Consider the following 15,984-nt stretch of genomic DNA (forward strand, 5'->3'; position numbering starts at 1 on the left):
CCCAAAGCTCAACTCCGTATGTCCAGATAGGCCTTATAATAGTCATGTAGATCAGTCTTTTGTAATGGATTGGCAATTTAGACCATTTGTCTAGTAAAATTAATACCAATTTTAACAATGCCATAAAAATTGGGATGCAAAAATAAATAGTAAATCATACATTTAAATTGTAGTTAAACCATCTCTTATGGCGTTTTTTATTCAGATAGTACAGTTACTCATTGCCTTTTTTTTTTTTAATCCTATAGTTTATCATGTTTTGGGAAGGTCGAGTTTCCATTCCGTGTGGTCGCAAAGATTAAAAGTTTACCCGCCTAGGCCGTAATTAGTACAAGACCCCAAGAGGAGAAAAAAAGTAAGGGGAATACAAAATGGCAGCTTTTTCAGGCTCCATAACGTTAAAACTACCTACAACACTAGGGAACCTAATAGGACATAATTTAAATTAGAGTAAATTTACTAAAATTTGAGCACTAAAAGAACTGTTTTCGTTCAATAGTTCCCGAGATATAGTTTTTTAAAAGCAACTTTTCAAAAAAAAGTTACTGAATAATTAGTAATTAGTGAATTATTTGTGGGAAATATATATCTCAGGTCCCATTCGACGTACAGATGTCTATTAGCACTCAAGTAAAAGTTAGTTTAATGTGCTATTAAGTAGCTTATGGCGTTTATCTTCATAGGAGTGGTAATTTTCATGATATTTGCAAAAATAAATTTACATAATGATAATTTCAAGTTGTTCGGAAAAAAAACTTTTGATTTCAGAAACCATAGGACGAGCATAATTCTGCAAGCTATCAAATTAAAATTTAATGTACTATGAAGTATTTAAAACCGTGTATCTTCATAAGGCTAGTAGTTTTTATGATATTGCATATCGCACTAGTATTTCTAAAGTGACACAACTCAAAATTCAAGACAACTGACAATGTGACACTCTTGCCTATGGAGGGGGAATAGCATTAAGGCAGCAAGAGTGACACAAGTGCCCTCTGGCGGACAAACTCTGAAGCTAGGTTGATACAGTTTTGATGATTCATAAAGATATATTTACCAATTTCTTTCATAATCATAACTCAAAAACACCGATTTTTGAGTTGTGTCACTTTAGAAATACTAGTGCGATATGAATATGAATTTCGCATATGAAATTTTTGTCCGAACTACTAGAAATCAATTTATTTTAGCAAATATCATGATAAAAACTACTTCCACGAAGATAAACGTAATGAACTACTTTATAGTACATTAAACTAGCTTTAATTTGAGTGCTAATAGACATCTGTACATCATATGGTTCCTGAGATACTGACTTCCACATCAAATTCACCAACTACTGATTTTTCTGTTATATTTCATGAAATGTTGCTTTTTAAAAATCTGCATCCCTGGAACTATTGAATGCAAACAACTCTACTGGGGATCATATTTAAAAAAAATTACTCTACTTTAAATGATGTTCTCTTAGAGTTTCTAGTGTTATAGGTAGTTTTAAAGATATAGAGCTCCTAATGAAAAATGTATTTTTTTTTAATTTTGAAACACCCGCCATTTTGTTTTCCCCTAGTTATACTTGACAAACTCCTCAATTTTGACGAGTAATTATACTTATTTTTTATTGTAATAACAAATTGGGGTGAAATTACCGAATTTTTTTCCACCGGGCTCTTGTACTAGATTAAACAGGTCCCTCTGCGGTTACGAAGTTGCTTAGGTGACGCCTTAACTCACTTCCCTTAATGGGCTAATTAAATATTTGAACTCTATTACAGTTCTAATTAATAAATAAATTAAAAATTAAATGTACGCGTTTATAATAGACTTACCTACTAACTGTTTGTGATCCCTCTTCAGTTTGTGGAGCTTGGCTTTGGTTTCGTGGTAGCGCTTCATGGAGTCTTCGGCACTAGCCTCGTACTTCTTCAGCAGAGCGGTTGATCTCTTTCTCTCATTGCACATGTTGACTATCTGTGGTACCACCGTCTCGCCGCAACTGTATTTAATCAAGAACGATTTCAGGGCACTCTTCAAATCTCGCACCCATTTTTCCTAAAATAAAATTAGAGGCAGAGCATCTTTTATTTTAACGAAAATGATAAAAAATGGACCGTTATACTTAGAAAACAAGAATACTGACTCAAAAAGAAAAAAGGGGGAAAAATATATATATAATAATAAATATAAAAAGCTGAACTTATTGATGTCGGGATCCCCAACGATAATTTTATTAACAAGTTATAGAAGCTAGAGTTGAATGAATTATACCATTTGTGTCACCACTACTCCAATCATTATATCCACTAATGGCCTTGTACCAAAATCCACAGAGGCAGGCGTGAATGGTTTGGGAGTGCCTATCGATGTACTAAGAGAGGCTCAAGTCTGTTCTATTAGATACAGCACGTAGAGTGCGAACATTTTTAAATATTTGAAAAAAGGAAAATAAATATGAAGGTGGCTCGACTTCTGGTTTCCCACCTTAGATACTCAACCCGCAATAGCGAGAACAACTGATGATAACAATAATAATAAAATAAACAAGATAATAATCATTCAAGTAAGATGTTACAAACATAAAAAATTATGTTATGAATATTTGATAAGCAACCTTAAAGTGGAACTTACATTTCCTAAAATAATAAGGTAAAGTTACTGTTACTCTATTTCATATTAACAAAGCATCATGCAAAAAAATTGAGCGTAAATACTAAGTTAACAAGGAATAAAAAGTTGTAATTATTTAAAATGATAAAGTATGCTCTTTAATACATGATATAAATGAATAACCAATTATAAATTATAAATAGGCAAATTTTATTTCCCACCTTGTTGAGGAGCTTTATAAACCGATAAGATTCTTGATCTACTAGAATATCTTCTACATAGAAAAAATAACACATAGGTGATTTTTAAAAGTTTTAAAAGCAAATTCATATTGTGGAGTTAATTTAATGTTTGTAGTGTTAAACCCATAAATATATTTGAACTTAACAATTTTTTGTTTGAACAAAAATTAAACTATTAAACCCTTTATAGATAATGAATTTTAGACTGACGATAATAGGAGACTACATTGCCTAAGATGCAAAAGACACACCTCTATCTCTCTATAGCTCATGCAACACGAGTAGCACGCCAGAAACGGGTTGTGCAATCGGTTTTGTGTATATAAATATTTTCCATTTTTTTATTATTATCCTAAAGTAATCGTAATTTCTTTTATGTGTATATTTTTTATACGTTTTTTTATTGCTTAAATATATAATGTACAATATTTAACATATTGATTTGGGATAACCCCTTAAAAATTTTCTAGATACTAATTACTTTTTACATAATTACTTGTTTTTACATTTTAGTAAAATAAACTGAAGGAAAAACCAAAACATTGAATTGAAATAAAATACGTAACATTGAATAGAATAAAAAACATATCATTGATTTATATTTACATTAATATATGTTTGGTTCTTTTGTTTGTTTATATCGATGATTTGTAGTTTTAGCATAATTTCCTATTTCTGTTATAAGAGGGTTTAATGAGTTGGAGCAAGACTGGAAGAAATGACTGGTTACCCTCCGGGCTTGCATTCCTCCTTCGTATGTATAGGACGAGGTTACCATCTTCAGATAACTTACGGTTGCCACTCCTTAAGTCTCATCCTGTCTCTTCAGCTCCTAATCAACTACTTTACCTATTTGGACAGGCATTGTCGAAGCCTTCTGGTCAAGAGTACAAAACATAATCAATTGGAGTCAAATCTAACACTACCACCTTGACTGTACAATACGTGAGGAAGGTTTTGTTATTGATTGGAACAAAGAACGATCGATTTGATAAAAATGACTGAGCGATTATTAAGTATCTTGGAATGTTTATTTTCTTTATAAATAGAGCTAACGGAGTCACGCTCTTGTAAACAAATGGAATAATCGCCACAGCATACTACACAAAATTACAAACCAATATAAACAAATTTAAAAAAGAATGTTTGAATAACATTACCTTAAAAACTTCAGAGTACGCCAGGTGTTCTTTTGGATTTTCTATAAAAGGGAGAGCAAACAAAGGGAGGTATTCGGTTTCTGAACTAAACCTGTATTTATTTTCTAACAGATAATTCTTGAACATCTGCATAGCCGTTGGGTGATTTAAATTTGTCTCTTTATTATTCATTTTCTCCTCTCCCATGGCTTTAATCTCATTTTCCTTAAATACACTCTGTTCTTCAATAGTTTCATTTTTTATTTCTTTATTTTTATCAGAATTAGTAATCAAATTGTCTATTTTTATTTCTACTTTTCTTAAATTTCTGAATTTTTGTTCTTTATCTATTACCCCTTCTTTTTCTTTATCATCATTTCCTTCTTTTTCTTTAAAATCATTTCCTTCTTTTTCTTTAAAATCATTTCCTTCTTTTTCTTTATCATCATTTCCTTCTTTAATATTATGTGTTTCATTATCCTTTGTAACAATCTCTTCGTTTATATCTGCTATTTCTAGTTCTCCTGAATTTGTTTTACTTTCCTCCATTTCAATTTTCAATTCAATATCTACATTTTCTTTATCAGATTTCTTGTTTTCTGTTTGCACTTCCGGTTCTTCTGCTTCCACTTCTTCTAAGATTTTAGCATCGCTTATTAATTCTGCGGTTTTTAGTTTTGTCGATTCAGCATATGTTTCATTTTTATTGTCTTTGATAGATTCTGAATTTTTTTCATTTTCACTATATTTTGTGAATTCGGAGAATGTTTTATTTTTGTCATCTATCTGATTTGAATTTTCAACGACGATGTGATCTGTCCTCGGTACGTCTTCCCTCATGGGCAACGTGGCGAAATATGCGTGCAACAATACGGTTATATTTTCGTATTCCCTCTCATCTTTGATACTTCTTGGAATGAGATCGGTCCAATTCTGTAACAAAGAATTGATCAAACAGTAGTTTAATATTTATATCTAACATGAGTTTAGATTGAACGTGTATAATAATAAAAGGAATATGGTCAGGGTGCGGTGAAAGAAAAAAAACTCAAACAGAAATAAAACTATTTAGTGTGAGTCGACGTTTTACTCCGTTGTAATTTAAATTTATTTAAAAATGAACAAAGTAAAGTAAAGAAACTATTTAAGTTTTTAAGTATTCAATTTTCTTAACTTGACATAAAAAAATTATAAGAAGGAGAAATACTCTTGCTATTACATTAGCACACAATATAATTTGTTTATGGAAGATTGCTGATTGACTGTGTGTATCAATAAATGGAATATGGTCCGGGTGCGGTCAAATTAAACTCAAATAGTAAATTTTTATTTGAGCCAACGTTTCGCCCTACGTTGCAGGGCTTTGTCAGGGCTAAACAAGATACAAACCCGAGAGGTTGTAACCTCGTTTAACATCGACCATTACTCATTATTCCAATAAAAAATGTTTTACCCGAAAGAAATGTAAGTGGTTTCCTGTATTTACACACGAAATCATCTCCAGAGCATCAACTCTCTCTATCCTGTCTTTCCTGTTAGGTCTTTTTTCAGGGAGTGAGTAACTACTACTCTGGATTTCCTCGATGAATACATTAACGGTTTTGCTAAAGTTGTAACATACCAGGAACTGAAAACACAATATAACTATTATATAGACAATATCAAAATTAGTTTTTTAGGATAAGGTTAATATAAAGAAACTAAACTTACTTCATATACAAGCTGAACGCAGAATGATTCTGTTTCAGCACATTCGTTGAATTCGTCCATGACGATGTTTTCCGACATCGTTCGTCGATGACTGCCATCAACTACAAGTATACTTAGATAAATGAGACTCTATAGTTAAGATAACACTACAATAATTTTTTATTAATAGTTATTTGTTCAATTCAAATAAGGAATAAGCTTTAATTTTACTCCTAATAGGTAATGAGTCCCATTTCCAGCTTAATTATTTCAATAAATATTTGTTTTGATTAACCTTTAAACTTTACTTATGCACAGAGTCCCGTAAGTCTCTTGTAAAATTTAAGGATGTTGAAATAAGCTCTAAAAGCAACAGAGAAGTTAATACAAAGAACTTCCATGTCCGACTCTCTCTAGAAAAGGACTATTGTATTTTATAAGCAAGTTACATCTTTTATTGAGTAGCGAGCGAAAAAACTATTTAAGTTTTTAAATTCTCCTCAGTCTGCTGGTGTACCTTAGTATAGTTTTTATACAGTTTATTATATCCTTTATCCTTTATCCTATTTTTTCAGCTGAAATACCAACCCAATTTAACACTATCCTCGCCACATACAACGGTGACACATGTCTATTGTATGAATAATGACCATTCCATTGTATCCCACATCATCATCCTTGAAGAATAGAGTCAAACCTAGAGGATTAAAATAAATTTCAATAAATCCTATCAAATCATATTTACCCTTCGTTATAAACCCATGACTTCTTACCCCGCAGTATCCCTTAATAATACCCCACTCATTGCTGTCGAACAGATCCGTTACCTACAGTACAAGAGCCGGGAAGAAAAAAAACAGTTATCTAACCCCAATTTTTTATTACTTTAATGAAAACTAGGTATAATTACTGGTCAAAACAGATGAGGCTGCCAAGTATAGGTAGGGGGAATAAAAAATTGCGGCTGTTTAAAAACCTTAAAAAAACACAATTTTTTCATTCAGAGCTCTATATCTTAAAAACTACCAACAACACTTGAAAATCTAAGAGAGCATTATTTAAAGAAGAGTAAATTTCCTGAATATTATGTCTATAAGCACTCAAATTAAAGCTAGTTTAATGTACTATAAAAAAATTTATGACGGTTACCTTCGTAGAAATAGTAGTTTTCATGATATTTGCTAAAATAAATTGGTTTGGTGTTGTTCGGACAATAAGTTTGATTTATGAAAAACTTCATTTCAGAAACCATTAGACGAACGATGTCTGCCAGTGCTCAAATTAAAGCTAGTTACATTTACTACAAAATAGATAATTTTTTTTTATCTTTGTAGGCGTAGTAGTTTTTATGATATTTGACAAAATAAACTCACAAAATGTTAATTTCTAGTTGTTCGCATAAAATGTTAGATTTTTGAAAAAAATACATCTCTAGATCCATAAGACGCACATATGTCTGCCAACACTCTAAATAAATGAAATTTAATTTACTATAAAGTAGTTTATGACACTTATCTTCGTAGAGGTAGTACTTTTTATGATATTCACATATGAATATGAATTTGGCAAATGAAAATTTGTCCGAAGAACTATAAATCAATTTATTTTAGTAAATTTTATGTAAACTATTACACCTACAAAGATAAACATTATAAACTACTTTATTGCTCATTAAATTAGCTTTAATTTGAGTGCTAATAGACATCTGTACATCAAATGGTTTTTGAGATGTAAATTGTTCAAAATAAATTCACTAATTACTTATCTTTCAGTACGTCCCATACAACATTTTTATGAAATGTTGCTTTTTTAAAAAGCTATATCTCAAAAAATATTTAACGTAAATAACTCTATTAGGGCTCATATTTCAGCAAATTTACTATTATTTAAATAATGTTCTCTTAGGTTTTCTTGTGTTGTTCCTACTTTTTATGATATAGAGCTCCGAATGAAAAATTAGTTTTTTTTTTATCGCTTTGAAACAGCAGCCATTTTTTATTCCTCCTACTTATACTTGGCAGACTCATCAATTTTGACTAGTAATTATACATAGTTTTCATTAAAGTAATCAAAAATTGGGGATAACTGCCTTTTTCCTCCTCGTGGTCTTGTACTACTAGGACTACATTTGTATATACGACTGACTTAGAATCTTGATACAAAATAGATTCTCCACATCTCTTTATTATGCCATTGTATAACTCACATCGAATTTACTTGTTTCATATATTTTTAAAACAGTTGAAATATCAATATATATATATATATATTTTAATATGAGCTCTATGGAATGTAAATTTTAAGGTGCTTCTACAGGTTTGCCAAACAATGGCAAATTCGTGATTGTGCAAGCATGTGGAAGAGTTCCTTGGAACTTTAGCCTGAATATATGGCCGACCCGATGGGTGTCGGTCCTTGTGCTAAATCATTACGTTTACGCTCAGTTAGCATTGTTTTAGAACAGCCAACCTACAAATGTTTGTGCTCTCAGTGTTTTAAATGTTTAAAGAATTTCCCAAACTTTCGGATTATTAAATAACTTTAGTTTAAGATTGTACATATTTATACGTATTTAAAATTCTTTCGATTCGGTGTAAGCACATTGTTTCAAATTTCGTTAATTAATAGCAGTTTATTTCTGATTTTGTTTTTTAATTTTTTTATTGAAATTTACAACTGTACATTTATATAAATCCAACCAGTAAACTTGATTATTTGTGATTTAAAATAGAAAAAATATGAATACATTTGTCTAACTAGTTAAATTAAAATGTTTCTGACAAATATTCTAGAACGTAGGTTGAATTTATAGATTATTTAGTACTATTTCTGATTTTGCCATCTACAACATACATTGCTGATATAGTTTTCTTCCGTCTTGCCTATCTTTATTCAGTATTTTTTTTAGAATGAAAAAAGAGTAAACTGAAAGTAATATTCAAGAAAACAAAACAAACGTGTGTACACAGACGTTTGTTGCTTCCTTTGTTTGCCAAGTGTTTGTTGCAAACGGCAAACGTGTAGATCCTGCATGTGATTTTCTTAGAAAATATGAATAAGGGGTAATTTTAATGTTTTCCTACCTGTTATGTTATTATCTAATGATTAATAAAGATTAAAGGCCCAATGGTAATGATGATATATAAAATATGAATAATAACCATATCAATTCATGATTAATTTTAGAATTGATTAAGTAGTAGGAAACATTGATGGAAAAAACTAATGATGAAATTAATTAATTAAATGTCTTATTTATTTATAATAACAAGATGACTAAAATGATTATATAATTCATTATTCGTTAATGAATTTCGAAAATTATAGAACTCATAAAAAAATAAACAAAACTATTATAATGCTTGACAACGCATGGTATACATTTAATTCTATTTAACTTCTCGATCGATGTGTACATGTAAATGTGGAGTAAGTGCTTATGTATATGTATGTAAGAATTTTAATATTACCTCTCACGGTATGATATTATTACCAAGTGAAGAAATTGCCGCAAAGGGATTCATTTTCGACGATGGCCGAGGTTGGACTGTCGGAAATCGATAGATAGCTGTTTAGATATACACACATTTACTCTTGTTCGACCACAATAGCTCCAAAACTTACCAATTAGTTCACAATGTTTCAGATCAAATATAGCTAATGTGAAATAATTAATGATTTATATGGGATATCTAATTCATTGAAATAACAACTACGAGTATCCATGATCAGACTACCGTAATATTTAATTATAATACATTAATTTTGATTTGAAATTATTAACCTCCACCCTCGAGGTTATACTCGCTCTCTTAAAAAAGTGGACAGCAATTTCAAGATAGAAACTGACCATACTTAAGCACTAATTTATAGTAATGAGGTTATTAAAAAACAAACAAATAAAATTCATTAATTACTTCTTCCATTCTGTACAACTATTTACTTTAATAATTCTATATATCATCTTATTCATTGGCTGTTGATCTTATTCTTATCCAACCATCCTCTCCTCATAAATATCCACAGTCACTTATAAATTATTAACCTCCATTTCCTCATCATCAGAAATGATTCATTTGCAAATAGTAACCATAAACTATTTTGGCTTACACTTACCTCAAATTAATGCCACATCTTATACAATGCTAATTTTATAGAAGCATATAAACATTTTAAACGCCCATTTTTTTTTTTAAACATTGACGTCAAACTTTATTCTATTCTATAAAACAATTGTCTGTTTCTCTTAGAATTAAATTTACTAAATAAGTGTATGGTGTCAATACGTTACCCATTTTTCAAGATGTGATGAGTATGAGAAAAATCTCTCCAAATTAATCAAGTTATATTTTCATTGTAAATTATATAATATTTAAAAGAAAACATTAATTACAATTAAAAAAAGGTGCAATAACATAAGTAATAAAAGATCTTAAATAATTAGAGTAAAAAAAATAAATAACAATTTTCAGGCAATAAAACAATGAATAGTAAAATTTCGGAATATGATTGGAATTTATTAAATCAAAATCTTGCTTTTTTTTGGACCGAAGAACGATTTTTTTTCAGTAGGAACGTCTTAGGTTCATAATTGTTCTACCAAGCAAAGCAGTAGTAACATAAGGTTTATTTCTTTAAATTTTTTTCTCTATGTATGAATTTTTATTATCCTACGAATCGATGTGAAATTTATATATTGCCAACTGATTAATATAGGTTTATCAATTGATTTTTATGCAGGCCAGCACTGTAAAAAATGAAATTCCATTTGTTGCTTTTACTTAGTTTTAAGAATCAGAGCTTGGATCTACAAATCGTATTTGAGTCATTACCTCTCCATTATAGGATTTGTGCCCCTGAATGATTGTAGGTCTTTACTGTTAACATATGGATATGAAAAAGTCTTTATTTAGAGGAGGGGGCATACTACAAACTCACTCATTTGGAATAGTTGCTCTATTGTAGTAACAGGTAATAAAAAATTACCAAGTTCGATTTCCTCACAACCCTGGAGGGTATCCGGGTTAATGTATTTGAATGTTCCTACCAACGACATAGAAAGAGAGACATAAAAATTGGAACAGCATTTCTGAGAAGAATACTTAATAACACTAATTGCTTTAAGGAGAATGAATTTATTTTCACCGTTTAGATTTTACATCATAAAATGTATAATCAGTGAATATTATCAAAATCACTACCCTGAAACTTTTGAAAACTCCACCAATTCTGAAGAATGTGCATGATAGAAAAATGAGTTGCATTTCAAATACTGGGACATTTACAAAGAATCGGTGTATAACATTGTTATCTTGCTGGGATTCCTGAATGTCTCCATCTGTTTTCTCACAACCCTGGTCCAGTCTTCTAACCTTGGTGAGTAGGTTAAAAACTAATTATACAACTAACTGAAGTATCATTAGGAGTTATAATCATTATTTTAAAGCTTGAACTCATTAAGCCTGCACTGCAAAACATGAGCCGTATAGAAATAGTTTTCTTTTACTATTTTGATACATTTATTGACCGCCACCCGGACTATCTTTCTACAATTATTATTTATAATTGTATTATAATATATACAACCAGTAAATTAGATAGTATGTATACAATGGCATGATAAAGACAGGTGGAGAATCTACCTATAAATAGAATTCCAAAAGTCTCCTTTAAAAATTATCTTAAGTACTTCATATATTTGTAGTTGTTCAATATTTCTATTGGTGAAAATATTGTATTTTTCTTTGTTTTGGATAAAACTCTCATTGCATTCACATAACTTATTTATTTTTAATTAATCCAAGTATGGATTTGGGAAAATTCACAAACACACACTTATAAATACTTTTCCACTGGATTATTTATTCTATAATTAGAAAACATTTGCCAAGTAAATTGGTCATATAGCTTTCTCATTGTTTTATATATGTTTTCTTCCATCTGTACTTCTCATATATCTTATTTAATACTTAATTATGTTTTCGAAATAATTATTTTCTGGAGATTTATATTTCGCTCAAGCATGCAAAAAAATTTTTGTAGAACCTATATTTCAAATTAATGATCTACGGTTCAAAAACTAAATCCAGAGGACAAGTCATTTCTTAAAAGTATAGGTACATTCTGAAAAACCGTCTGTTACAAGAGATAGGCAGACATGGGACCAAATTTGTTTCGTGATGTGTAAAACTTAAAATGAGAGTAAAAATTTAATTTAAGAAAAGCAAACAGTGTATTCTTCCAAATATCTTCAGCACTGATAGGCAAACAAGAAGTAAGTAAAGAAACAAAGTTTCAATTCTTGCCTGTTCTTCTGTATGGGAACAGAAGAAAGAAAGTTGAATTATTCTTAAGAAACATGCAAGAAAACTTACGGCAGTGAGAGTGGCTGGAAAAACCAGAAGGGACTGTATAAGAAATAACAGCATTTGAGCCACATTAGCAGTGAAATCTGTAATTGAAGTCCTCAAAGGTACAAGGTAAAAGTACATTGGTTGATGGAATTAAGGCCCATAAGAAAGTGCCCTGTTGGTAGCCCAAGGCTTACCTATAATGGCAAGATAGACAGGATTGGAAAGGAATACGGTCACTTATTGGATCAACTCTTAGAGATACATACAAAAAATTGACTGAGGCAACTCCATTCCTAACAGTGCAAAGGAAATAGGGAAAGAGGAGAGAGGATTAGAGTAGCAAGTTTTTCTTTTATTCACTCTAGAATACCAGCATTCCTGTTTAACTGGTAACGTTTTGCCCAGGAAGGATAAACAGGGTACTACTGTAATACAAATCATAAATCTTGCACGGAAAGGCCAATTAGTATTTGTTTATTGTAACTTTAAACTATAGTACAAAATTTGAATATAAGATACAATCACTTTTCACTTAAATAAAAATAATAAAAAGTTGAAAATCCTTTCCACTCCATTTCTAAAGCTTTGTCAATAAAAATTAACTAGTAGCAGATAGAGGAGGAAATAGAATTCAAAATAAAATAAAAATAAATTTCACTTATTTCTTACATTAATAATTCTAATTAATGATAATAATTGCAGTAATAATCCCAAGTCCTGCAATGGACCCCCAACCAATATAGAAAACATAGGAAGGGCTCTAAAAAGATGGGTGGATGTAATTAAAAGTAAAGGAGGCACTACAAGGATGGAGAATGCCCAAGATAGAAAGAAATTGAGCATGGAATACTTTCAGCTCCTACTACTGCATTGAGAAAAGTTCTGTGCCCATAGGTAAAATATATTAATGGAAAATTTAGTCTTAACTAGAAGTGCAATGTATAATAATATTGTAAATATAAAATATAATGTACATTTTAAATAAAGTAAATATTATGGTAAGAAAATACAAATATAGGCTATTATTATCATTACTATACATCTAAACTAATAATTATGTTTAACATTCATAAAAAAGTTTGGAATGATTACTCCAATTCAATCTTTTAAATTATTTTTTTATTGTTGTTTTCATTTTGTTAGCATTAACAGTTCTCTTTAATGTCTGGTGTAAGAAAATTTTATTAGTTCTAAGAATACGTCTCTTCTTCCATCCTAAAGCTCCTTCCACTTTTGCTATCTTTGCTAATGTTTTTGCTTCTTTTAAAAGTTCATCAGCTGCCAATCTGTAAAAAAACCATGATACTGTTAGAAGATCAGTAGGAATAATATTTGAGTAAATAATTTAATAGTTTACAGTTTATTTACATTGATAAATTTATGATGTTTAAAAAAAAAAAAATTAACAACCAACACTATACATCATTGATATTCAGCTGATTACTTAACCCTTTGCACTCGAAGCTTTTTTCATTTTTATTAACAGCATAATGATCTGCGAGCCGCGACCGTCATTTGTCACCAAAAGCGAAATATCTTATACACAATAGTTTTTACGATTTGTCTTTCTACTTATGTTATGAACTGAAAATTATTTGCATTGTCTCCATAGCGGAGTCCTCGAGTTTGAAGACAAATTTTAAAAGGCTCTGCTATGGAGCCCTCGAGTGCAAAGGGTTAATGAGAGCAGGAAATTTATATATTTTTATAAAGATATTTTTAGTAGGTGTAATTGAATAGAAACTCAAAAAAATTGCGAAACTCTGCTCAACTATGAGGAGTTACAAATTTATACAACATACTTATCATCCTAAATAGATAATATCAAAAAAGAAGAATAGGGTGTTAAATAGGACAAATACTTAACTATTAACAAGTGAGAATTATATTGCTGGTCCGGAACTATAACATAAATTTATATTTTGTAAAATTGATGGGCTTAAAAATGCATTTACAAACATCTTGTAAATACACTTTTGAGCCTGCCACCCAAAAAAGTCAATTTCATAAAATTTTATAATTGCGTCATTATTCTTCCAGGGCAGCAATATGAGCTCAATAGCTATTAAAGAGCAAACGAAATATAACTGACTCATTAAAAATTAAATACTTAAGGAGAAGGGTGGTTACAGTACCCTATACCAATCAAATACATCAATTTATGTTTTTAATTTGATGTTAACAGGATATTAAATCTGATGTATCTATAAAATCATTACACCTACCCAACAAAATTTAAAATGACATTTCAATATTGTTTGATTATAAAATCCACTTATAGATACAATTTACATATGCTATAAATAAATGTTACCTAATCAAGAGTAGTTTAGAATTCTGTGTTAATTTAAATTTGATAACAAAACAGTTTCACTATGTAGTTTTCATGAAATATTTTATACCATGATTAAAACATATACTACTTGGTTAATTTTATTAATTCAAATATGTTAAAAAAGAAGAAAAGACTTTTCTACTTAATTTCACTTTAGAAAAGATAATTGAAACATTTATGAATATTATTCACACAAATAATTGGCATACTGACCTATTTACTATTCTGAGCCTCTTGCATGTTAGGTACAAAAAATAATTTAAAATCACAAAACACTAGCTCTTGATTTTGGGTAACAAGTATAAATGTATATATATTTCTATCACTAAGAAAACTATTAGTAAATAATTTGATAAATTTTTAAAGTAATTTAAAAAAACACTCACTAATGTTCCATCACATCGATATAACTTCATAAAATAGCTATTGATTAAGAAGAAAGAAAACTTAGAACACTGCCAAAAGCTAAAGAACAAGTTAATGTAAATATTTTATTACCTTTCTAATTCTGCGTCGTTGTGTTTCTCGCTATTGCTGTCAGCCATTTCGATAAATGTTTACAATATTATTTTAAAATAAAGTATAAATATATTTTATAATTCGCAGATATTGACTTGTAAGACTAGTAAATATATTTTGCGTTAAGACAGAAATTAGAAGGTTATAAATATTTCAATCTGGTACATAGAGGTACTGAAAGTATGACAGAGTTCACAATTTTACTTTAACAAATTAGATGAATTTTTTATTAGAATCTAATGAAAACACAAATATGAACTAAACATTATGTAAGGGAGTGTAATATGAATTAAAAATTGTATAAGTTAGTGTAATATGAACTAAACATTATAAAAGAGATAAAACGTTCTTAACTGTCAATCGATAATATATTAAATATTTTAAATGTAACAAAACATTATATGTTGAAATAAATGTAAGAATTACAGTAACAATAAAAACATTTCAACTACGCAATGAACGGAAAGTTTATTTGAAAGAAAGAAACATCAAAAAGTAGTTAGATCCTACTAGTATTTACTTATTAACTTATGCAGTTCTCGATCTTGGACTATTTTAAATAAGCATCCGAAACTACCAAATCGAAGGCAAACATCATCATATCTGTAGATTGTCTTAAAAAAAAAATCCAAAATGTTTTTGTCGTGACATACGGGAAGCTAGAGGCAAAGCTAGAAGCAATTAAGACAGAAGTATTACGATTTGCCTTGTATTGAAGTGTTGACAGATTTCAGAAGGCCATGAGAGAAAGGTAATTAGGTAGAAACGCCATCCATAAAAACAGAAGTTTTCATTTCAAATAAACGTGGTAAGAACACTTTTTTTCAATGGACATTATTTAGAGGCTCATATCGGTCCTTAGTGCACGAAGAAATTTATCTTTCTGGTATGGAAAAATTAATGTTTTTGTCACATCTTTAAAGGTTCAACCACTAGCTGGCAGAAAGGGAATCGAACTGCAAAACCATATCTTGATGTGTATAGGCCTACGAAATATATATCAAGATTCAAATGAAATCCTGCCAAAAAGCAACTTATATTGGGCTGCAAGAAAGATAATGGGATTATAGCCTACTTACTGTAGCGTGGAAAAAAAGAAA

General features: G+C 29.8%; 1 protein-coding gene and 1 long non-coding RNA gene across 3 annotated transcripts in view; both read right to left on the reverse strand.

Moving 5' to 3' along the window:
* The window catches only part of LOC106686693 (lisH domain-containing protein ARMC9), a 26,036-nt gene extending 16,810 nt beyond the window's left edge, over positions 1 to 9,226 (reverse strand). For both annotated transcript variants that reach the window (XM_067052598.1, XM_067052597.1), the window contains exons 1-5: positions 9,148 to 9,226; positions 5,699 to 5,799; positions 5,442 to 5,615; positions 4,010 to 4,921; positions 1,830 to 2,052 (exon numbers count right to left, since the gene is read on the reverse strand). In XM_067052598.1, coding sequence (XP_066908699.1) covers positions 1,830 to 2,052; positions 4,010 to 4,921; positions 5,442 to 5,615; positions 5,699 to 5,776 — 1,387 coding nt within the window. In that variant the 5' untranslated portion in view covers positions 5,777 to 5,799; positions 9,148 to 9,226. The remainder of the gene's footprint in view (positions 1 to 1,829; positions 2,053 to 4,009; positions 4,922 to 5,441; positions 5,616 to 5,698; positions 5,800 to 9,147) is intronic.
* Positions 9,227 to 13,127: 3,901 nt separating this feature from the next.
* LOC106686697 (uncharacterized) lies at positions 13,128 to 15,119 on the reverse strand. Its single transcript, XR_001344056.3, has 2 exons — positions 14,864 to 15,119; positions 13,128 to 13,316 (listed from the first exon to the last, which is right to left on the reverse strand). It is a non-coding gene; the product is annotated as an uncharacterized lncRNA (long non-coding RNA).
* Positions 15,120 to 15,984: the final 865 nt, after the last annotated feature.

Source organism: Halyomorpha halys, unplaced genomic scaffold (genome assembly GCF_000696795.3).
Source record: "Halyomorpha halys isolate HHAL.00 unplaced genomic scaffold, Hhal_1.1 Scaffold862.1, whole genome shotgun sequence".
Taxonomy (NCBI): Eukaryota; Metazoa; Arthropoda; class Insecta; order Hemiptera; family Pentatomidae; genus Halyomorpha; species Halyomorpha halys.